General features: G+C 44.9%; 1 protein-coding gene across 2 annotated transcripts in view; it reads left to right on the forward strand.

Annotated features, from left to right (window-relative positions):
• The window catches only part of GJA5 (gap junction protein alpha 5), a 39,820-nt gene extending 15,437 nt beyond the window's left edge, over positions 1 to 24,383 (forward strand). Inside the window, exons 1-2 of one of the 2 annotated variants that reach the window (XM_072769476.1) lie at positions 6,957 to 7,102; positions 21,258 to 24,383. In XM_072769476.1, the coding sequence (XP_072625577.1) occupies positions 21,290 to 22,366 (1,077 nt within the window). In that variant the 5' untranslated portion in view covers positions 6,957 to 7,102; positions 21,258 to 21,289 and the 3' untranslated portion in view covers positions 22,367 to 24,383. Of the gene's footprint in view, positions 1 to 6,956; positions 7,103 to 21,257 lie in introns of those variants that run through there. The other variant, XM_072769477.1, reaches the window with a different exon arrangement.
• The last annotated feature ends 642 nt before the right edge of the window (positions 24,384 to 25,025 follow it).

Consider the following 25,025-nt stretch of genomic DNA (forward strand, 5'->3'; position numbering starts at 1 on the left):
GTGATAGATCTCCATCCCTTTTCCTCTCCCCCCTCCACATACTCCGAAGTTGGGGTTGGGTTGGGTCCAGTGTTAGGAGAGCTATTTTTGAACCTTCCTCCTGCCAGAAAGATTTGGGGAACACTCAACAGAGTGTCCGGTCCCTTTTTGTCAATAAAGAAGATTCCCCACGGGCTTTCTCTAGCAGTGTGGGCCCCATTACAGAGACATGTTAATTTTTTTTTATTATGGTGCTTCTGGGAATTTTTATTTTTGAAGAGAAGTAGACTTTCTCATTTTTTTGCTGTTGTTAACCACTCTGCCTCTACCCCACTACTACTATCACTAAGAAGGAAACCTGGTATAGTAGTGCCCCCTTACTACCAAGGGATAGTAGTACCAAGACCCCCAGTGGTGGATGCCTGAAACTGTGGATCGAACCAAACCCTATGTATACTATGTTTTTTCCTATACATACATAACTGTGATAAAGTTTAATTTATAAATGAGGCAACTAAGAGATTAACTAATAATAAAATAGAGAAATTATAACAATATACTGAAACAAAAATATGTGAATGTGGTTTCTCTCTCAAAATAGTATTGTACTGTACTTACCCTTCTTGTGGTAATGTGAGATGATAAAATGCCTGTATGATGGAGTGAGGTGAATGATGTTGGCACTGTGACATAGTGTTGGGCTGCTATTGACCTTCTGATGATAGGTCAGAGGGGTATCATCTGCTTCTGGACCACAGCTGACCACAAGTAACTGAAACCACAGAAAGCTAAACCATAAATAAGGGGAGCTATGTAACACACTTGTACCATTTTGTACACATGCCCACTTTTACACTCACTACATTGCATTCTACTTATTGCTGCTCAGGACCCATGGGAAGTGTCAAGGTGAGGGCAGGGACCTGCGTCTCCTTTACCTTTGTATGCCCTGTCCTTGCACATAGCATGTCTTCAGCTTACCTTCACTGAATTAATGATTAGCAAATGAATGACTCTATAGGGTAGGTGCTATTCCTCAGACTTTGGAGGGAGATGCTGTGAGGGAAGTGTAGTGTCACCTGGAAAAGCAGTTGTTCTGTGCTCTCAGGTACAAAGGGAAGGTTACATTTGAATGACACCTTTGGATGTCTGTAGTGTACAATCTATGTGGCCAGATCTGGTGGCCTTGTTCAAAGGAGGCAATGAAGATGGGCATAATAGTTATAGCTATAATAATGATAACACCATGTTCCCATTGTTAATCATTTATCAAATGATTATTTCTTTCAAAGTAGTTTCCCCTCTATTATTTAATTTTAATCTTCAGAACAGATGCAGGATTCATTATATGCTATATGTATGTATATATATATCTATATCTTTTTTTTTAAGATTTTATTTATTTATTCATGAGAGACAGAGAGAGAGAGAGAGAGGCAGAGACATAGGGAGGGAGAAGCAGGCTCCCTGCAGGGAACCTGACGTGGGACTGGATCCTGGGTCTCCAGAATCAGGCCCTGGGCTGAAGGCTGCACTAAACCACTGAGCCACCCGGGCTGCCCATATGTATCTATATCTATATGGGTATGTATATATATCTGTATTATATATATGAGAGAGAATATTTATTTAGTACTCACTACATTCCAAACATGATATATATCTCATTCAGCCTCCATAACCAACCTCTAAGTTTCATAGTTACTATATTATTCTCATTTTAAAAATAAGCCAGATGAGGCTGCCAGGCAGAAAAAAATTTCCTCTACCCTTTATGTTCAGTTATTGGAGGCTTGAGAATTAAAGTGACAGAAGATAGATAACAGGGGAAAAAGAGGTTTATTCATATGCATAGGGAAACTAACAAAAGTAGCTAGCTCACTAAAAGGTTAAAGGTTAAACTTAGTAGTGAAAAGGGAGGAGGGAGAAAAGGCTTCTATGGGAAGAACAAATTGGTTTCTTTAGGAAAGACAAATGAGGTTTTAGAACAAATGAGAGATAAGAAAGTTTGTGACAATGTTTGTTTACGCAGGTGCAGTGGTCTTTCTGTCTTCTTCATGGCCATGCAACTCCCTCCAAAGAGGGGATTTATGGCAGCCTCATTTCCCAGAAGTTGCTGCTTTTAGTCAGATAAAGGAAGTTCCAACAGGGCTTCTTCCTGTGTCTGATGAATCTCAAATGTCTTCAGCTTACAATAATCTCCCTACCAACTCTAGGGTTTCAAATAGTTCTCCACATGGCAAAAGAGGGTCATATAGCTGCTGAATGGTAGGGCCAAGATCTGAACCCAAGTACTCTTACCCACAAGGTTATTTGACCCAAGTCCTATCCATTCTACCATGAATATTTAGCTGACTGAATGTGACATGAAACTTTGAAGAAATGGAATAATCTTAATCTTCTAAATGACTCTTATCTTCTATAATAATTTGACCCTAGTAGCTAATGTTGAAGCTGGACATTAATTTAGAAGGAGGTGTAAACTTTGTTGTTGAATTAGGTTTTGAACATTATTGTTCAAAATGTTCAAATGTTTTGAACATTATTGTCTAAATTATCAAGACAGGCATGGGATTTTGCATCTCTATTTTATATGCAAGAAAATGCCTCTATTTTGGCATGATTTGTCTGAGGGCACCTGAGTTAATGGCATATTTGGTAGAAAGTTTCCTGACCTTGTATTTTATTATTTTTGCCAATATACCACCTAGTATCATACCTTGGGTGTGACTGAGAACACTTTTCAAAAGGAGAAGGGGAAAAAGGAAAAGCAAGTCTTCCTCGGTTCTTGTGAGGTGAGTAGGTGGGGATAGACCAAGGATGCATAATTTTTTAGAGGAAAAAGAAGTGTGCTCAAGGTATTCATTGCAACTCTAGATGTTGCATATAATGATATAATAACCAAGATAACATCAAATTCACAGTCTTCTTGCCTTCAAGGACTTCCTTTCAGATCTAGAGGGCAAAGGCCATCCCAAGATCTCCTAGACAAAGGTCTTATTTTTGTCATAAAATGAAATCCCTGGTCCAGGGACTCCAGAACTCCAGTGAGGCTGCATCCAGCTGTTGCCTTCATGCCCTGAATTTAGTGGGAGAGAGTCAGGCTTGGCTGATACTGGATTCCTCCACTTTTCTCTCCTCTTCTCACGTCTGTCCATAGAGGCCACTTGCCCACACTCACTACAAAAGAGTTCTTAAGTTTGGGATCCCAAAAGATCCCATCTGCCTTAAGCCCAACAAAAGGTATGGATGTGACTTTGAGCTTTTCTTTGGGATTAAAATTTGAGATGTATTGAGAGTAGATTCATAGACCAAAGCACCAGGGGCAAGGAAGTCTGTGTTTCTTTTGCTTCTTGGAACAGGGTGTTCTTGCCCATTTTAGCCACTATCTGGAAAGCAAATGTCTTAAAGGGGACGGCGTGTGCCTGTGGTGTCTGTATCTCTACCGGCAGAGAAGTGTGACCTCAGCCCACTAACCATGGCTCCAATTACCTCTTTATGACCTCCAGTGAGGCATGGGGGACTCATCACTCTCATAATTAGATGCTGACAGAACTTATCTGTATGTGTTATGGTTGTAGATTCTAAGGGAGGGGGATCTTTAAACATCTGGACTACAGTGTCTTAGGAAAGAAACTTGGGGAGTCAGAGATTCATTGGGTAGAGGGGACATTGAAAAGTCTCCTCATCTGCCCTCTCGCCTCTAAGGAGAAGCAAAAAAGAAGTAGTTTCAAAATGCCACCTTTAAAAGACTTGTACAAAGGTGATTTTGCCTCTGTCTGGAAATCTCAGATGGAGCTATGCCACCTTCATCGTCATGGTCAAATACAGGTTTCTCTTGCCGTTGGAGCCCATTCTTCTTGTGGCATCTGCAGGCCTGTTGCTCCCACCTGGAGGGCCCTGTGCCCTCCGCTCTGACCAGAGCGGGTTTCATGAGAATTCCTCTATAGCCATGGTGAGAAAGTGCCTTTTTTCCACTTATTAACTGAGTAATCTTGTGCAATTTACAAAACTTCTCTGAATTTTCTTTTTTATAATACAGAAATAGTAATGCTCTATCTACCTTGTAGTGTTGTGAGGTGAAAATGCTCAGTACATAGAAGGCCTTTAATAAATGTGCCTTGCCTTTTCTCCTTCACTAAAACACAACAAAGAAATCATACCATATGAACCTGTTTTCCAAAACATTTTTTCCTCACCTAACTTTTTTATATCATCATGCATTGAGCACAAATACATATTGAATACTGCCATTTATATTAATTGTTTTGTCTACATAGCTGACTAGAATGCCAGCTTCTTGTGGACAAAAAAATGGCCCTTCTCTCATACTTAGCATAGGCTGCTCCACAGTGGCCAGCAAATCCTTATCCAGGAGACCCTGACAGATGGTTCATATGATCTTTAGAAGGTCATCCTCTGTTTTTTCATCTCCAAGTAGAAGAAGGTGAAGAGTGCCTCACATAAACCCTATCACATAGTAAATGTTGAATGAAGCCTATTTTGCCATCCTCTTCTACAGCCTTTCCCTTACAGGTGTTGTTGACCAATTCTTTGACTTCCTCTCCAGATCCTCTCTGACTTTGGTCTTATTTTTTTTAATGGGTAAGACCTCTTTGTAAACCAATGTAAGCCAGAAGAGGCAACACCTCTTCTTCTATCAGCAGTGATATAGGAATTAATACTTCACTGAATCTTCCCTGCTCCCAGATTATCTTTCTTTTTTTTTAATTTTTTAAAATTTTTATTTATTTATGATAGTTACACAGAGAGAGAGAGAGAGGCAGAGACACAGGCAGAGGGAGAAGCAGGCTCCATGCACCGGGAGCCCGACGTGGGATTCGATCCTGGGTCTCCAGGATTGCGCCCTGGGCCAAAGGCAGGCGCTAAACCGCTGCGCCAGATTATCTTTCAACTGAGAGTTATGAGTTCTTTAAGTAGCGAATCTTCTGGGTGGAGATAATAATGTGTTTCCAGGAGCCCCTGGGTATCATAGAGTGACTGGGATATAGGGACAAGGCCATAGTGTAGGGATAATCTCTGTTGTGGAGAAGAAACTGGTATTATCAGAGCTCTCTATGGTTTCACATGATAAATTCTATCCTAGGAGATTGGCCCAGCCATGGTAAGAACAGGCAGGAAGAGACTGCTATCGTATTGTGTTGATTGTGCAGTGACATCACATCATGGCATTTAGCATGCACCAGACATTGTCCTAAGTGCTTTACACATATTCATTAGTCCTTATGACAACCCTAGGAGGTAGTTATTATCTTCAGTTTATAAAACTGAGATGCACAGAGGTTAAGTTAACTTGCTCAGTATTACAGAGCTAGTAAGTGGTAGAGATCTGCCGATTCAAACCCAGACAAGTTAGCCCCAGACTCTGCTCTGATGCTACAAAGGAATAAAAAGAAACTTGACTAAGGGATCCAGAATCCAGAATTTGTTTTCAATAGGGCTGCTGCCTCCCTGGACAGAGGAGATTTGGCCCCACATTCTTTCCCCTCTTGCCGACCCTAAGCTTATTCACCCATGAAAAATATCACCCACTAAAGAAACAAACAGCTTTTGCCAAATGTTGGAATGTGTGTGAAAAGTGCTATTTGTGATGGTGATGATGTGGAGCAAAGGAACGGATCTGGGTTCTGGTTCTGCCTTTGCCACCTACTTTACTGTGCGTGACACTGACAAGTGGCCTCGACTCTCTGAGCCTCACTTTCCATGGCTGTTCCAGATGATCTCTGCAGATTTCTTCTTGATGTCATAACATGTGGGCTCCTGGTCATTGGTTTGTCTCTGTTCAGTCCACTTACAGCAACCTCTGTTGTAGATATTTGTCACACTCCCACTGGGTCCATCTAAGTGCTTAATTTAAGGAATTGAGAATGAGGCGAGCTTGAGGGGAAAGGTGCCTCTCAGTTTCTAAATTTGCTTACCTGTGATATATGATCTTATAAGAGATAAGCTTACTTCCATCCACTGGATTCCAGCTGAGAAACCTGTATGCTTTTCTAGGAGCACAGAAGTGAATTTTGGCTTTGACTAAAACTTCTGATCCCAACCCTACCATTTGCCAACTGGATTACCATGATTGAATATCCTCAAATGTAGGAATGTCTACCTTGTAGAATTGGAAACTGGAATGATTAAGTGAAATAAAAATTGAATATATAGGGATCCCTGGATGGCGCAGGGGTTTGGAGCCTGCCTTTGGCCCAGGGCGCGATCCTGGAGACCCGGGATCGAATCCCACATCGGGCTCCCGGTGCATGGAGCCTGCTTCTCCCTCTGCCTGTGTCTCTGCCTCTCTCTCTCTCTCTCTCTGTGACTATCATAAATAAATAAATTTTAAAAAATTGAATATATATGTATTCTAGCACAGTGTTGGGCACATAGAAGGCGCTCTCTTTCCTTTTGAGAAAGGGGAGAGAGGCTTATGATCCTGGTCAGTGGGAATGCCCTCTCTCTGTCCTTTGGAGCTTTCTGGTTACCCCCAGTGTCTATTCTGGGTGCTGGCAGTTGTGAGTTGTGAGACTGTTTCCAATGCTAGCTGGAGGGTGGAGGTCCCAAAAAGACCTGTTCCATGAAGGAACATTCTTTTTCTCTGACAGCAGGAAAAGGATGGAGAAAAGAGATCTCTTGGGTAATGCCAGTTTTCCCCTGATGCCCCAAGACAGTGATGGCCAGAGGAACCTGGGAGGCTCTGTGGAGCCTAGGGAGGTAATGTGGCGTGCCCCCCCACCCGCCAGGGAGAAGGAGGGTGCCAGGACTGTGGTGACAATGACAGTGGAGGGAGGGCGGTGGAGTGGTGGGAAAGACATCTCTGTCTCCTTGTCTCCTCCAGAAAGAGCAGTGAGAAGAGACTGCAGGGAAGTAGAGGGAAGAAAACTTTTGAAGTGAGCAAAGATTCTAAGAGCAAGTGGGAGAGCAGGGAGGGAGGGACCTGGGGGAAGGGGGTGGAGAGTGAAAGAGTAGGAAGAGTGGGAGGAGGGAGGGCGACAGACACAGAGTCAAAAGGGGGTGAGAGAGTAACTGACAGGCTGAGAGCTGAGAAGAGTGGGCAGTGGAGGAGGCGGCTGGGAAGCCTGTGGAAATTCCAGAGAGGAGGACCAAGGAAAAGGTAAGGATAGATTTGCTTTTAAGAGATGAAACTACCAGTTGATGGGAAGGAGCCAGAAGAGAGAGCCTGGAGTTGCAGGCTGGAGAACAACAAAGCTCCTTCTCTGTACCTGGGGGCTTATTCTCTCTATCCCTACTAGTCACTGGGAGAGTGAGGTTGGGATATATTGAGGAGGATGGTTGTGAAGCAGCAGAGAAATTACTCACTTGATTTATAAGGAGCTGTAGAAATATGAGTGGAGGGCCCTTGGAGTGGGTCTACCTCTGGCGAGTTGCTGCCCTCCAGGGGCATCTTCCAAGCAGCTCAGCGGTCCATTTCCAAGAAGTTTGGTTAAGATGGAATTGGCCCTTTAAAAACAAAAACCATCAGTGTTTTACTGTGCTTCCTCTAGGCTTGGAATCTTTTTTGAAATGCTTTCTGCAGCATCTACGGGAGTGTTTTGATTTTTCCCCCCTAAGGCATGTTGGGTGGTTTAAAAATATTCCCTGCTTAGTTTCCTGCAGAGTATCATGTCCCCGCTGTGTACTCTGAGCAATCTGGCCGCCACGCACTCTTGCTGTCGGGGGAAGGAGGCTAGTGAAGACCCAGAGTGGAAGTGGAGAGAGATGCCCACTGATGGTCGCCTTTCCTCCTGGGTACAGGGTGAGGTAGATGGCTGCAGGGCACAAAAGTTTCTGTTAGCAACCTGACCTTTCTTGTGAGCCAGTGGCGAAAGAACCCAGATTGGGGGTTGAGATACCTGGGTTATGGTGCCGTGAGTGGCTGTGTGTCCTTGGGCCAGACACTTCCCCTTTCTGGGCCTCAGTTTCCTCATCTAGAAAATGAGGGGTTTGCAGGTGACCCCGGTGGCTCAGTTGGTTGAGCATGCCGCTCTTGATCTCGGCTCAGGTCTTGATATCAGGGTTGTGAGTTTACTCCAGCGTACAGTCTACTTTAAAAGAAAGAAAAAGAAGAAAAAGAAAAAGGAAAGAAAGAAAGAAAGAAAGAAAGAAAGAAAGAAAGAAAGAAAGAAAGAAAGAAAGAAAAAGAAAATGAGGGGTTTGAAGTGGAAAGATCCCTCCAGTTCTGTTCAGCAGTAACATCGTACAAGGTTATGATTCCTTAGGCTCAAATATACCATGAAAAACCATGAAAAAGGGAAGCTCAACACAAAGATTTCACATCTTTACTGTGCTCTTGTTCACTTTTAACTTGATCCCCCCTCCCAGTATGCCATCATGTGGAGGGATTCCTGGTGTTTCCTCCTCAGCATCTCACAGGGCTCTGGCACACTGGGTCTGACTGGCCAGAGACAAGGAAGGACAGAGTGAAGAGCACTGGACAGGGAGTCAGGAGACCCAGGTGAAATCTAGCAAAACTGGAGAGGAGACAAAACCAGTATGTGGAGGTGTAGTATCCTCGTTTGCCAGGTGGCATGGCTCACCACTGGGGACACCAGCTGGTATTTATAGGCACCCCAGCCTGACTTTCATACCAGTGGGCCTTCATCTTTTCCGCCCAAGGCCTCCAGAGTTCCGGCTCAGCTCGAGAACCTGATTCATTGCTCCCTAGGGACAGCTCTGAACTTTCCACCTTCCAGCAGGTTCCCCAAGGCAGCAGGGCTGTTTGGAGCCTGCTTCCCTGGCGTCCCTCCACATATTTTCCTTACTCAGCAGCTGCCAAAGAGCAGTCTCCTGATCACGGTGTGCGTAACAGAGAAGAACTGGAGGTGTGTTCCCTGGCTTCCAAACTGGTACCCTCTGGCCATCCCTTCACCCAGGTACATAAAGTTCATTGAGCCACAGCAGTGACACAATTGTGTTGTCCTGCTTTGCCACAGGCCTAGAACCCCATGGATGTTCTTGCTGGGCTCTTGAAAGTGGTTGTTGTTCTTGTCTCCTAGCTGCCTGACTCCTATCCGCGCTCTAATCCTTGCCAAAAGGCTTAGGCCATTAGGACTGGAAGAGGCCCATTAGATCGCCTGTCCATTTCTTTGACTAACAGTAAAAACAAAGTCTAGAAAAGAAAAGTGACGCACGAGGGATGACGCAGTGAGTCAGGTCAGTTTGGTTGGGAGAACATCCTGTTCTGCTCACTCACACCCAGGCCCCTCTGACTTCCATCCTCAGCTGTGTTTTCTGAGCCTCCGTTTCTCCCTAGGCCTCCCTGTTTCTTCCATTTAAGTATCTCTACCACCTTGTTTCCTGGCAGCAACATTTACTTGCTCACCTGCTCCTCATCGTCTCTGCTGGCTGTTGGGGGGGTGAGTGTGGTGGAGGGTTCTGGGCTCTGGCGGCCGGCAGGGTTACCACAGTGCAGCCTGGCCTCCTGGGGGCTCCAAAGGTGAGAGATGCCCATTTTTCCAGGAAGCTTCAAATCTCCCCGCTGACTCCCTTTCTATAGTCAGAAGCTGCGGGTTCTTGGAGAATGATAGCTTGATGCCACTTTGTGATTCAGTTGTTTCTGGATGTTAGCAAACCCTGGGCAAGAAAAAATCAGTCACCTTCATAAAGAAAGGCACTCAGGAGGTCTCAGAATCAGAGGTATTAAAATAGCACAGAGGGATCTTAGAGTTTATCTAATTCAGGAATTGGGCAGAAGGAAGAGCCTGGGCATCTGGAGTCACATTTGGGTTAGAATTTCAGCTGTGTGACCTGGAGCAAATTATTTAATATCTCTGAGCCTCAGTTTCTTATCTGCCAAAGAGATTAATAAATGCCTTTCTTGTAAGATTTTATAAAGATTAAATAAAATAATGTAAAATAAAACGAAGGTTTCCCCACTAACCAACATTTGCTTTATCCCACCTCGGTTTTACAAAAGACCTATGTTACAGTACCTGCTTTCACTGGTGGAAATTTCACTTTTATGAAATGGTCATTGCTTCTTCGTTTTATGCCATTTCAGCTTACAAATGGCTTCATAGAACACTCTACTTTTTTGGATAGTGAGGAAACCTGTATTTAAAATGGCTATAGAAGGGATCCCTGGGTGGCTCAGTGGTTTAGTGCTTCCTTCGGCCCAGGGCATGATCCTGGAGACTCGGGATCAAGTCCCACATCGGGGTCCCTGCATGGAGTCATAACAGACACAGACATAAGCTCTGTGTCTCTCATGAATAAATAAATAAAATCTAAAAAAAAAAAAAAAAAAGAAAGAAAGAAAATGGCTATAGGGGCACCTGGGTGGCTCAGTTGGTTAAGTGGCTGCCTTTGGCTCAGGTCATGATCTCAGCATTTTGAGATCGAGCCCGGAGTTGGGCTGCCTGCTGGGTGGGGAGCCTGCTTCTCCCTTTCCTTCTCCCTGTTTGTGTTTTCTCTCATTCTCCCTTTCTCTCTCAAATAAATAAATAGAAGATTCAAAAAAAAAAAATAAAATGGCTATAATATATTAAGTGCTCAATGAACAATAGAACAATAGGGTAGAATTCAGGTTGCCTGGTTCTCAGTCCTCAGCCCATTTCTCATTTGATGTAAAAACTTTCCCACAGTGAAGGCTCACCATGACATGTAATTCTAAGAATGTACTGCTTGGTTTTTATGACCACAGATTTTGTTTTCTGGGACTACTTTTGTTGATCTTTAAGCTGGAGGTGGGGTCAGAAAATATAGCTTTGTCTTTTGGCTTTGCCACTAACTTGCCATATTATCACAATTGGCCAAGTCACAAACCCCCTAGATGTTCTAACTTAGAGCTAAAAGGGCCACTTAGAGCTAGCAACCATCCAGCTTGACTGCTTTCTTTTACGTGTGAGCAAACTGAGGCTCATGGAGGGGAATGTCTCATCTAGAGTCACAGAGAAACAGCTGGGACTCGAAAGAGCCCCTCTTTCAAGGCTCTTGTTCACAGATAACTTCCAGAAAATCTTTTTCTTTTTTTAAGATTTTATTTATTCATGAGAGACAGAGAGAGAGAGAGGCAGAGACACAGGCAGAGGGAGAAGCAGGCTCCATGCAGGGAGCCTCATGCGGGATTCAATACCAGAGTCTGGGATCATGCCCTGAACCAAAGAGAGACACTCAACCACTGAGCCGCCCTGGTGTCCCACTTCCAGAAAATCTGGAAAATCCATCCTGGCATCTTCATGATTCAGAACTTCAGGAGAGGCCAGGTGTGGTTAGCGGTTGGGATGGCCCTTCTCCGCAAGTGACCAGTTTCTCTACCAAGAGGAACTGAACCAGCTTCACACCTACTTTCCGGATGTGCCTTTGGACTGCGTGGTGATCAGATTCAAAAGTGCTGCAGCATTTCAGAAGGCAGGAGTTACACGAAGCACACATTTTATAGTATGGACTTGTATGCAGTCTATCTCCAGGCCCAAAGACTTGACTTAGAAAAGTCTGGAACCACTCTGGACCAATGACAAGAATAAGAGGGGCCTGATTTGAGTGGAGACTTGTACCTCCCTTCTTCTCCACTCTTGTCCCCCAGGGTCTGAATGCCTAGTGAAATAACAAATGCACAGTGAAATTAATATCCTCCCCACCTCCCGTGTTTGCCTCACCTCTGACAGTCACCTTCCCCCACCCAGTGTCTGGTGAGCATCCTTGTTGTGTCACCCTAACCAGCCTGCTGCACTGCCAAATTCTGCATCAGGTTGGCTAGTTGGATCATACTTGAGAGGAGTCTTTACTGGAAACATTAGAAAATAAGGAACTAACATATTGAGTGTCTACTATGTGTCGGATACTGTTCTGGGCGCTTCCATACGTCCACATATTGTTTAATCCCCATGAATAAACATTCCCTTTTTTCAGATGAGGAGGAAACTATGAGGCTAAGTGACTTGCCTAAGGACGCACAACTGGAGCATGGAAGCAGGGTTTGAATCCCACTATTCCGTAGGAAACAGGGGGCCCACCTCTGATTTTTGTTTCAGTTGTTCTTGTTACAATTTGACATCAATGGAACACCAGAGCCTGTTGTTTGGCCCGCCAAAAACCCGGCAGTAGACACTGCTGCAGCCAAGAGCACTTAGTGGCTAAAAAAGGAAATAACTTTCTATATGTGAATTCTGGCCAAATGGTGGCAGATGCTGAAGAGTCTGGGAATCCTGACCACTGTGGGCTGAGGGCTTCGATGGAATCATTAATTCTAGGAACAGCATATGCAAGGGATGGCTAGCCAATAAGCCAGGGGCTAAAAGGAAAACCCTGGGCCTCTTAAGGGAGAGTGGGAAAAGCCCTGCCTGGGGAGCTAAGAGACCAAGCAGAACTCAGGTCACAGGTTTGTCACCAGCTGTCCATGCCAGGGCCTCTTTGATTTTCTTCCCCTTTTAGAGACACAGCAGGAAGGTAGGCTTTGGAGTCAGGCACACCAACTGCGAGACACTTATGCAGCATTTGCCACTTGTGTGACTTTCTACAAGTTACTTGACCTTCAAGCCTCAGTTTTCTCAGCTGTGAAATGGGATACTAACTACTTTCCTAGCAGAGTTAATATAAAGGTTAAAAGTATAGTTGTAAATGTGTCACACATGGAAAACACTCAATTTAGTGCTATCTGTTATCACTATTACTTAAGTTCCCTGGACCCTGGTCTTCAGCTTGTATTAAAATAAAGGATTGATTTTGATTAATGTCTAGATTCCTTTCAGCTCCACCATACTATGAATCTATGACAGGAAGGTGGAAATAATAAAGAATAATAATAATAAGGAAACCTAAGTGTCTCATAAATATAATTTTCATTAATAACTGCATAGGTTTTAATCAACCTCTAGGAGTAATTAATAAGAACCTCTCAATATTTCATTAAAATCGAATATTTCCATTTGCCACCACCTCCTACTCATGTCCAGTTAAGTATTTCTTCTCCTAACAATTTAACAAGAAAATTACTTATCCCAGCATAATTCTCCTTCCCCACTTTGCTCCCTTTCACCTCCTTGGCTTTGAAACCATTGTCTGCTAGCTGGGTGTTTCTGAGTGAACCACTCTGTCCTTGCTAGAATAAAATAATGTAATTGGGAGAGGTTAATTATCTGCCATTGGCTGGAGTCAAAGGAAAACAAAAGTGACACTTCATCTTCTCCATCTGTCTCCTCTCATCTCAGTCTCCCTCTCTCCTCTTCAGTGATCAAGGTTCCGGGGTACAAGCCCCCACTGGACTTCTGAGAAAGTTGACCATAAGGCCTAGCTCACTAGCTGTAGCTGTATCACCTACCTAGTTGTTTCCCCTGAGGCTACCCCAAACCTCAGTCAGGAAAAGAGTAGAAATTCTAAATGTGAGAATTACCCCCCAAGCACTTACAAATCAACTCCATCAGTCACCTGCAACACTCACCTTCTGTCAAAGTGGCCAGCCTCTGGTAAGGTTTTTTTTTTTTTTTAAAAAAAAGGAACTTTAGGTTATTTAGATAGAATCTAGCACAGTTGTTAAGGCAGGGGTATTGCTGTCAGACAAGATCAGAGCTGGGTTTGGTCTCCAACTCCACCACTTAGCAGCAAGTCCCCCTCAAGTGATGTTGCTTAATCAACCTCTCTGAGCCCGTATAAAGGGGACAATCAAATGAGAAAAAATATATCAAGAAACTCATAGAATGTCTGGCAAACAAAGAGGTCTCAATAGTTTAATTTTATTATTATCATTATCACCGAGATTTGTTTCTTGTTATGTAACTTAAGATAAACTGGGAAATGGAGCTGAGAATCTCCAAGGATAATCAAAATTGCTGAAGTAGCTGAAGATCAAGACCTCTTTCTTCTGCAATCTTCCCTATTTCTCCCCATTTTAGTGAGAAACTATTGGGGGGAGGGAAAATCAGAAAGATGTATATTAATGAATAAGTTACAAAGGAATTCTGAGATGATGTTATATTTGGTGCTTTACTTTATAAAGCCACCTTTGATGTCTGGCATAGCACTGGAGCTCAATAAATACTTTCTGAACTGGGTTGCACTCACGTGATATTCTGTCCAAGGATCCTTTAAGTGAGGCCCTTTGGGTCCTTTTACAACAGAATTCTCTTACTTGGGAAGCAAGTCAACCCTGCTCTGTACCACATTCCATTGTGTCAGGAGTGGAATTCTAACATGGGCCCAGAGTGCTGTTATTATTACTGTAAATAACAACCTTTATTGAGAACCAGAGATCTGTTAGATAATGTACAGAACATGTGTCATTGTCCAGAATTAGACTCAGACTCTGTGGAGTGGTCTTATAATCTAATTTTGACAAACTTGGGTGAGCTCCCCAGTGATCTGTGGGGAGGAGGTAGGGAAGAAATAGTCCATGGTGAGCAGATGTGTCTCTGTTCTAGATACACCCAGTCCTGCTTGGCTGAGCCGAGGACTTTGTTTCGGGCAGAAGGAAGGCTCAGTGACTTCTGTCTCTCCAGTGTTCTAGTCACCACAGTCATTGTTCAGGTCCCAAAGGTCACATCCTAGGGAGCCCATCTACTGACATTAGATGTTTTGAGTGAGCTGAATGTTGTAATTCGTTTACTGTTGTTGATTTTTAAAAGTGCATGAGTCAGCCTACCAGGTGCAAGGCACAGTATTAAACACTAAGAGGGAAAGGGGGGTCCAGGGACTTAGGGGAAGGCTACAATGATGAACAAATATGGGCCTTGTCTTCAAGGAGCTTAGGGTAGAGTTAGAGAGATAATACACAGTCAGTAGAGCAAATAATTCTCATTATGTGTTTGAAACCCTAATGGTTTTACAGTTCAGTCCAAGGCCCAGCTGCTGACCTGGGGTGGGGGTGGGAGGCAAAGAAATTAGAAAAAGTGCTATGTGTGGCTCCAGAGGATAGAATAAAAGGAAGAGAATTTTCAAGGCATCCCTCTGGTAGCTCCCTGCTCACTTGCAATATGCTTTCTTGAGCCGGAGAGACAGGGTGCTGTTTTAGGAGTGTACTGGGTGGCACCTGTCAGCCTACCTAGTGTAGGCTGCAGCTACTACTAAAGGGCTGCCACCAGCAGGGTGATTATTGACTGGGCCGTGCCTTATGTCCCCACCCCATTTGAGGGCTGTGTACCATAAGGGTCTGCCCACAGGAACAAGTCATGTACTGAACATGGTCTATCGTAGGGGTTGAGAAATACTCTAAATTCCTAGGCATGGCCTCCAAAGCCCTCCATCCTATTCTGCAGACTACTTCCCTGTTTTGCTCATTGTCCTCTAAAACCATGCTGGTTTTCATTCACTTGGTGGATTTATTTATGTGGTTGCCTTTTTCTGGAATGCCCCCATCTCTCCTGCACCTCCCTCTACTCCTCACCTCTACAAACTTTACCTCTACCTAACTCCTACTCAGGGGTTGCCTCTTCAGGAAAGCCCAATATATTTGCAAGTTTGGTTGTGTTTATATCCCTCACTGGACACTGAATTCCTTCAACATAGAGTGTTACTGATCTTTGGGTCCCTAACTTCTAGCAAATAAGTGGACACTCAGTAAATGTTTGTGAAGGTGAACTGAATTGTACTTTCCCATAACCCCCTCAGCGCTCCCACCCAGTGATGGTCATATCAAGGGAGCATCATAAATATTTGCTTCATTGCTTAAAAGCTGACCGCCAGGTCTTATCATTAAATGGCAGTCATGTCTCAAATAACGCACTTCCCTAGGGGACAAAGGAGTTCTTGAAGTTCTGAAGTGGGGAGACATAAGAATTGATGGGCTCCACCCTCAGAGGAAAGATGGAGGGCACTTTCTGGTGTGCATCAGACTTGATCAGAAACTCTGGAGTGGTCTAATTTCTACCTCCATTCATCATCATTTCTTTGTGCAAATCTCTTACCTTCGTAGATGTCTCCTCTGCAAAAACAGAGGCAATAACCATCACCCCACAAAGTGGTTATGAGGATTCCTCCATTTAACAATAAAAATAGAGTGTCTCTATGTTCTATTCGGTCACGAACAAAACAAATATGGTCGTCTTGAAGTCAACAAGAGAAGGGAGGAGAAGCACATCTTGAACTGTATACAGTTTTATTTATTATTTTTTTTTAGATAGGGAGAGAGAGAGAGAGAGAGAGGTGGGGAGGGGCAGAGGGAGAGGGAGAGAATCTTAAGCAAGCTTGACACCAAGCACAGAGCCCAACACAGGGCTCCATCCCACAACCCTGAGATCACAACCTGAGCTGAAATCAAGAGTTGGACACTTAACTGACTGATTCACCCAGATGCCCTGTAAGGTTTTCTTTTTCTTTTTTTTGCTAGACTTAAGAAGGACGATTTGATCCTCCCTAGGATCACTTTGCAATCTTACTGCTAGATCAAACATTTTTTCAGTCATTAACAGAGCATTTATTATGTACCTAATGTGAGAACCTAATGCAATAAAAATACAAAGTAGAATACAGGGCTTTTGACTTTAAGAAGTCAATTACTTATTTGAAGGGAAAAGCTGTTAAATGCTTGAGGGCAGGAATCATGCCTGATTTTGTTAATTTCATAGATATCATTGAATAATGCTTAATCTGTGCCAGGTCTGATACCTCTTAGGTATTATTTTCAGTACCCAGAACAGTGGTAGGTACATAGCAGGGACTCAATAAAGTACTTGTGGATTGGCTGATAGAAAGAAAATTTTGGAAAATTGGTGTAAGGCCACGTATAAGTGAGAATGTATCCTACATCCTGAATGGTAATTTGGAGTCTTTATAATTTAGGAGACCAAAATGGGTTGAGATCAATTTGAGAAAAGACTTCTCCATTTCTACCTAGATCTGGGGGGTCAGAGGAGGAGGTCCTAGCTATGAGTTTATGTTAACCTCTAAGGTGGTTTTCATTGAAAACTTTGTCTGTGTAGGGAGGCAACGATGCTAACACTAGATTGGGAAGATAGGTACCTGAATTTTATTTGTAGTCATATAATACACAAAGTAAGGGAATAAAATGATCCATGCTCATTATACACAAAAGTCTTCCTTTGGACCTTTCCCTCTTGTCTAAGCACCATGTCACTATTACCAAATGAGTTCCCTGGTGACTCTCCCAAGTGTTTGTTTTGTCCCAGGATATGACACATTGACAGTAGATGCTGGAGATTTTGGAGTGAAGAAACTACAGAGTAGGGATATTCTCATATGGGTTCTAGGGACCATCTCTTTTGCCTTGGAGTTTCAGAACTTGTATCAGTTGCAAAGCGCTGTAGAATTCAATTACCCAGGGCTCCTTAGAGGGCCCTGACCTAATGAGGCCCCCCAACCCCTAAGTCAGAGTCAACCTCTTGCTATGTGTTCCCATAGCACCCTATACTTCCTTAATGTTAACACACATGATGCTTTTTTGCAATGTGTTTGATCTCTCCCCTTCATTAAGGGATTTAAAGGCAGTTTAGTTCAGTAAAGTCAGGGACTCTTTGTCTTTTTAACTGCTGTGTCTTCAGTGCCTTATATGACACCTGGTAACCACTCCTATTAAATGGATGAATGAAAGAGAAGAAGGACTCTATAGACAGAGGGAGAATGAGGAGCTAAGACAAAAAAGTGAGATGGTGTGGGCCATGTACACACGTATGGGGAGTCATGTAGCCTAAGTGTGGGGTATGTGAGTGGAGAAGGAATAAGATAGGAAGCTGTGTTGTGGAGGATCTCAAGTACAAGTTAAAGAGTCTGAACTTTATTAGCAGTAGGAAGCCAGTGAAGATCACAGCTAAAGCAGTGAGGTATATTATGACCATTGTATTTAATAGAATTTATTCATGGCATGGGCAGCTTCCTTTGCCCCTCCTAACACACTTCCTGCCAAGAAACAGATAATAATCTACAAAGCATTTTATACGCTCTACACCCAGTAAACTCAATGGGTATTTAATCTACATATTTCTTTGGCTGAGGTTGTAGGGGCCTCAAAGAGATGCAGTGTAGCCGGGAAACTGACTTTCATATTATAAACTGAGCAGCTGGTACATGGTAGCAATGTTAAGTTTCTCTGACCTCACCTGGGTCAACCAGGAGGTCACAAATGGGAGGTCCTGCACACTATTTCCTGCCACCAGGGCACACGGTTGGGGGGGTCTACCCCCCAACCCTGTCAGCTAGTCTCTTGTTCCCTCCCGATGAGGCAGCCTATCTGATATAACCGTCTTTCTCCTCTTCCACAGGGTTCCTTTCTGGTACCTTTCTTCCAGGTGGGATTTCTTGCACCACAAGTGAGGGGGTCAGCAATCAAGCCTCTTGGCAGACTAGACCAGAGTGTCACATTCTTTGCCTGGCCCTATTTTTAGACCTCCCAGGGGACTTGCAAGGAATGAGTGGCAGAGCCAGAAGATCAAGGGAAAAGACTGCAGGGATTGGAAAACTTGCCCCAAATTTTGGAAGAATATGACATTTGTTTCTCTTTTTTCCTTTTTGTTTCTTTTTTACTTCCATTTATGTTTCCCTTTCACTTTCTCCCTTCTGGTCTTCCCCGTGTTTCTCTCTTCCTTGTAATGCACTTCTCTCTACTCTTTCTTTCTTCCTCCTCCATTCTTGTCCTCCCCAAACACTTTCTTTGCTAGTAAAGCCTGCCTTTTATTCTTTAGTTCTTACATCCTGAGCACTGTGCCAAGTGCTTTTTATACATCACCTCGTAACACTTGATGAGCTAAATAAGAGTATCCTTACTTTGCAGTTAGGGAAACTGAGATACAGATCCAGTAACTTCTCCAAGCTCAGAGATATTACCAGGGATTTGAACTCCCCTTAGCTACCCCCAAACTATCTTCTCCTAACCACTACCTGGTCTTTCTTTTTCCATTCCCAGCTTCTGCTTTTCCTTCTTTTTGCTCCTGCTCTTCCCTTCTCTCCCTCTGCTTCCCTTCTCTCCCTCCTCTTCTTCCCCTCCCCTCTCTCAGACACTCAACACATCCTGGTCTCTGTGTGGATGACCCTGAAGATGCTGAACACTATGCACGTGCCTAGAAGAGATGACAGATGGTTCGAACTCTTATCTAATCAGCCATTTTCCCTTTGAGCAAACACCACAATTTTCCACATTTTGGCAGAAGGGAGGGGGACCCTTCACCACTTAAGGGAAAGGGCAGATGTCTGATCACAAACCAGAGGAAAGGCCTCACCACCTGTTGGGTCTTTGATATGGAGGATAACAGAGATAAATCCCTTTCCACTCATGTGTGGACTCTCAGGGTTGGGAAGCTGGGGCAGGGAAAAGATAGCACCAGGAGGCTGGTCTCTGTCAAGGTATCAACTCAGGAATCAAGGATGCCAGCACGGAGAAATATGGCACCCTACCCTGTCCTTCCTCATTTGCCTAAAAAATGTTCAGATAGGATTCAGGGGCACATTGGCAGCAAAGATGTAAAGGCCAAAGCTTGAACTTGATAATATCTAAGGTCCCATTAGATTCTGAGGTTTTATGATTGCAAGAGGGAAATATTTATGTTCAGGTCTTTTCTTTCTTTCTTTCTTTCTTTCTTTCTTTCTTTCTTTCTTTCTTTCTTTCTTTCTTTTTCTTTCTTTCTTTCTTTCTTTCTGTCATTCCGTTGGTTAGGATTGGTTAGAGGCTTAAGCCATAAGGACACTTATTGCTCATTAAGTAAGAATTCTGGAGGTAGGAGATTCAAGAGTTGATTCAGAGGCCTCAGGACATTGGCATTGGTTGGCATTTCTGAGAACAGCCTGAGACATCTTGGCTCACATAGCTCTGTCCATAGGCAGGAAGTAGTGGGGGTGGTGGGGTGTGTGTGGGAGGGGACCTCCAGTGAGGAACCTTCCATTTATCCAGGAATGGAAAAATAGTTTCTAGAGTACTCCCTTTACGTCAAACTCCTGCCATACTTGACCAGATCTAACCGCAGTGTAGAAAGTGAAATCTGGCCTTTTCACCTTGCTGATGGGATGCAGGCAAGGATTAGGGAACTGATTTGTCACACCAGAGTGTGCCACCCTTCATTCACTCAACTAAGATTTACTAAGCACCCACTCCACAGGTCAGGCTCTGGGCCAGGTGATGATGATGAAACAGAGGAAAAGGCAATCTCTGTTCTCAAGGAGCCCCTACTGGAAGAACACAGATGGACAGGGGGCCACAAAACAAGAAGGCAAGTGCTAGGAGGGAACTGAGGGTCCCTAGGGCACCACAGGGACAAGCTGACAGGCTCAGCTTGAAGGAGCAGGGAGCACTGGAGGGAGCCATAAGGGTTAAATTCTGAGGGGTAAGAGGGCATGTAGGAGGGCTTCGAAGAGGGCACCTGGGAATCTTCCAGGATGTGGCATGGTGGGGGGAAAAAAAGGAACTAATGAGGACAGACAGGAAATGAGGCTAAAGAAGCAGGAAACAGCCTGCTGACAGAAGGTTCTGTATGGGACATAATGGTCTGGGGCATTTATTCTGGATGAGCAGGTCTGTGCGCAGGGATCTTCTGCAGAAGGACAAGGCAAGTCATACACCAGGAATGGCTGCATTGCACTGCGATGTTGGAGATGGGCATTGCCAGCTGCCTGCCAGCTGGAGAAATCTGAGCACTCGTCTGCAGCACCCAGAGGTGGTGTGACCCAACACGGTTTTGTTCGCCACCTCCCAATATAGCTCAGGATGGTTCTGAAGGTTAGAAGATGCCTTCTGAGAGGCCAAACTTGCTAACTCTACCCTCACTTCCTCCTCTTCACCTAGTTCTGCCTTCTGGACCAAAATAATTCTTTTCACCTCAGCCATTCAAACATAGGAATATTTGAGTTATGATTCAGTACCCATGTACCGCATCTCATTTTACCCTCAAAACTCTGATGCAGCTGTTTCCCATCCCCCTTTTACAGGCAAGGATGCAGACTCAGTGAGACACACAGCCAGACTCATGAGGGCAGCGAGCAGTCCTATGTGCTTCCCACCTTACCAGTGTTTCTCCAGACTTGGTCTTTGTACTGCCTGCCTCACAGTAACCTCAGCAGCTTGGGGCAGATCCTGGTTCCAGGGGCATCCCCAGATCTCCCAAAGTAGACTCTCTGGAGGTAGCAGCATAGAACCCACACTAACATGCTCTTCAGTTGATTTCTAGATCCATTCAAGTGTGGGAATCACACTCTAATCTTGCTAACATGACAATTTCTAATATATTTCCTTTTACCTTTGCTGGTTTGAAAAAAAAGAGAGCTTTTTAGGTGAATTTGACTCATGAGCTGCACTTTCTTAAAGAATGGATCAGTGGAATCCTAGAGCATGATTGGACCTCCAGATTTTGCAGAAGCATCCCTCTCCTCTTCTCTCTTTCTCTCTGTTCCCTTTACAGAAGTCCCGGGGGCCGTCTGCTGCTGAGCCAAGATGGGTGACTGGAGCTTCCTGGGCGAGTTCCTGGAGGAAGTACACAAGCACTCCACAGTGATAGGCAAGGTCTGGCTCACTGTCCTTTTCATATTCCGCATGCTGGTGCTGGGCACAGCTGCCGAGTCATCCTGGGGGGATGAGCAGGCAGATTTCCAGTGTGATACCATGCAGCCTGGCTGTGGGAATGTCTGCTACGACCAAGCCTTCCCCATCTCTCACATCCGCTACTGGGTGCTGCAGATCATCTTCGTGTCCACACCATCTTTGGTGTACATGGGCCACGCCATGCACACGGTGCGCATGCAGGAGAAGCGGAAGCTGCGGGAGGCTGAGAGGGCCAAAGAGGCCCGGGGCGCTGGCTCTTACGAGTACCCAGTGGCCGAGAAGGCAGAGCTGTCCTGCTGGGAAGAAGTGAATGGAAGGATTGTCCTCCAGGGCACTCTGCTCAACACCTATGTCTGCAGTATCCTGATCCGCACTACCATGGAGGTGGCCTTCATTGTGGGCCAGTACCTTCTCTATGGGATCTTCCTGGACACACTGCATGTCTGCCGCAGGAGTCCCTGCCCCCACCCCGTCAACTGTTATGTATCCCGGCCCACAGAGAAGAATGTCTTCATTGTCTTCATGCTGGCTGTGGCTGCACTATCCCTCTTCCTCAGCCTGGCTGAACTCTACCACCTGGGCTGGAAGAAGCTCAGACAGCGCTTTGTCAAGTCTGGGCAGGGCATGGCTGAGTGTCAGCTTCCTGGACCCTCGGCTGGCATAGTCCAGAACTGCACACCACCCCCTGACTTCAATCAGTGTCTGGAAAATGGCCCTGGGGGGAAATTCTTCAATCCCTTCAGTAACAAGATGGCTTCCCAGCAGAACACAGACAATCTGGCCACTGAGCAGGTGCAAGGCCAGGAGCCAATTCCTGGGGAGGGTTTCATTCATATCCGTTATGCCCAGAAGCCTGAGGTACCTAATGGAGCCTCCCCAGGTCACCGCCTTCCCCATGGCTATCAGAGCGACAAGCGCCGTCTCAGCAAGGCCAGCAGCAAGGCCAGGTCAGATGATCTATCAGTGTGACCCTCCAATGTGGGGGAACCAGGACCAGGTGGGAACAAAGGAAGCTCAGAGAGGGAAGATGTATCCCTACTGACCCCATCTCTCATTCTCATACCTGCTCTGTTCCTTTTGGGCTTCAAGTCCCAATGGCATTGCTCATTTATTCCAGAAGGTAGGACCAGGGCTCTGTGAATGCAGGCAGAAACATGGCTTCCCTCTCAGGCTGCTGTCCCTTCCCATCCTCTACTCAGTGTGTGTAGAAGGCTTTTGGGTTCTTTAGTCAACTGGGTAGAGGAAGAAAAGGGAACAGTGGTAAATCTGGCCTGGGAGGGATAGCCAGAAGGATAGAATGGCTCTCTACATACCAGCCACCACATACCAGATGGTCTCCAAGTTTCTACAGCTTCCTTGACCTGATCACCCTTCTTCTTGCAAGTAATAGCCCAAAGTTCCCAGCCAATAAAGAGCATCGATCAAGGACCTTACAGTAGATGTGCTCTTGAATCTGTTGTCTCAATGGGTTAAATCCTGAGTGACGGTGAGGTGGCCTTGGGCTGTCCTTGGCTGCCTTCCCTCTACCCAGTCTTACTTAAAAAGACATCCTTGGAACTTGACCAGCAGCCTCAACTTTACAAGTGCTTTGGTATGTACCTCTGGCAAATGTCCCATCTTGGTGATGCTGCAGCCTTTACTTCTGCCAGGGTGACAACTAGCCCATGGGGGTGTAAGCTCCCCCAGAGAGTGACTATATACACAGGCTCCACTGGAATCCTTGCCACCACCTGTCATCCTGAGGCTCTTTTACAGCTCAACCTGATGATAGAAACCATCCCATCCCTTTCTCCCTTAGCTGTTCACCCACTGCTCCCCGAAAGACCTTATTGACCAGAGTGCCCAAGAAGCCATCGTCCTTTCTCAGATCCTGACCAGATCACCAGTCACGAAGGCCATTGGAATTTCCCCAGGTCTTATTAAAACAAAGAGGGCATTGTGCTTCTCAGATTCCCTTTGGGAAAAAAATAATTCTGCTGTGAAGATAAAAATAAAAAAAAAAGAGAAAATACTGGAAAACTGTTTTTCCCTCCTATTTATTTCCCTTTTTGACTGCCAACTTAGAGTGCCAAGAGGAGGTGTGATGACAGCTATGGAGACCCCAAATCTCTCTCTCCCTGGAGAGTTTAGCAGGGGCATGGAAGCAGTAAGGGAGTCTCCAGCTCTCTTAGCAGGGGCCTCATTTAAGAGCACAGAGATTCCTATGTTTCCCTGGTACTCCTAATGAGACTGCTGGAAAGCAGTGGTGACTGCAGACTGTGGAAAAGCCCTGCCTTCCCAGGGACTGGCCTGCTTTCTTTGTTCAGTCCATCCATAATGGGGTGGTTGCCATTTTGGATGAAAGTAAAGGATGCTTAGAATTGGATACTGAGATTTAAAGGGAGATGATTACTTTTTTAAATGCATGTGTGTGTGTGTGTGTGTGTGTGTGTGTACACTGATAGAGTGGGTGAAGGTGAAGGGAGTTTGAAATAAGGAAAGAAAACCTTGGATGAACTTGTGTCTTCCTGCCCTCACCTCCAGAAGCTGGTGGAGAGGCTGAGCCTCACTACTGCCAGTGGCATTGGCCTACACAGATGAGAGGAGAGGACAGAGGAGAGTGAAAGCTCAGGAGGCTCAGCCTCTGCCCCCCTTGCCCATCTCCAGGCCCCTCTGCTGATGTTTGGCTGCTATTGGTGGGTGGAGAAAAGGATGAGGGTAGAGAAGTAGATGGGACTAACCCAGATGCCATTTAGGGAAGAATGACTGGTCATCAGAGGCCCCTGGAGAGGACATCTTTTTATCTATTGTCTGACATTGGCATTAAGACTGTCTCCAAAACAAAACAAAACAAAGACTCTCCTTCCATCTCTGAAATGAGTTTTGTGAAATGAATGTTCTTAGATTAGAAATCCTGTGAGATCAGTCCTTGGTGATGGGGACTTTCAGGAATGAAACAGGAAATAATATATGTAGTTTGTCTTAATAAAATTTGGCCCTGTACATATTTCTCTTTTGTGTCCCTTCCATGCCATGACCTTGAAAAAAAATGGCGGGGCGCCTGGTGGCTCAGCGGTTGAGCCTATTGTCTCAGGGTGTGATCCCGGAACCCCGGGAACGAGTCCCACATTGGACTCCCTGTGGGGAGCCTGCTTCTCCCTCTGCCTGTGTGTCTGCTTCTCTCTGTGTCTCTCATGAATAGATAAATAAAATCTTTTTTAAAGAAAGAAAGAAGGATGATAGACTTTGTGGGGTAGGGAAGCACTCAGACTCGGCCCCTCAATCAGTAATGCAAACAGCTTTGGTATTAGGCATGCAAGGGTTAAAAACTCCCAGCTGCTAATTTACAACTGGATTCCAGCAAGCTACTTAATCTCTGAACCCTGCTTTTCTCATTTGTATATTGAGGCTCAGAATATATATGTTGTTGGTTTTTTTTTTTAATATTTTATTTATTTATTCATGACAGACACAGAGAGAGAGAGAGAGGCAGAGACACAGGCAGAGGGAGAAGCAGGCTCCCTGCAGGGAGCCTGACGTGGGACTTGATCACACCCCCGGCTGAAGGTGGCGCTAAACCGCTGGGCCAAGGGGGCTGCCCATTGTTGGGTTGTTAAATGAGAAACTGTGAAGAGTTCATTAGAGTGCC

Source organism: Canis lupus, chromosome 12, assembly GCF_048164855.1.
Source record: "Canis lupus baileyi chromosome 12, mCanLup2.hap1, whole genome shotgun sequence".
Lineage (NCBI taxonomy): Eukaryota > Metazoa > Chordata > Mammalia > Carnivora > Canidae > Canis > Canis lupus.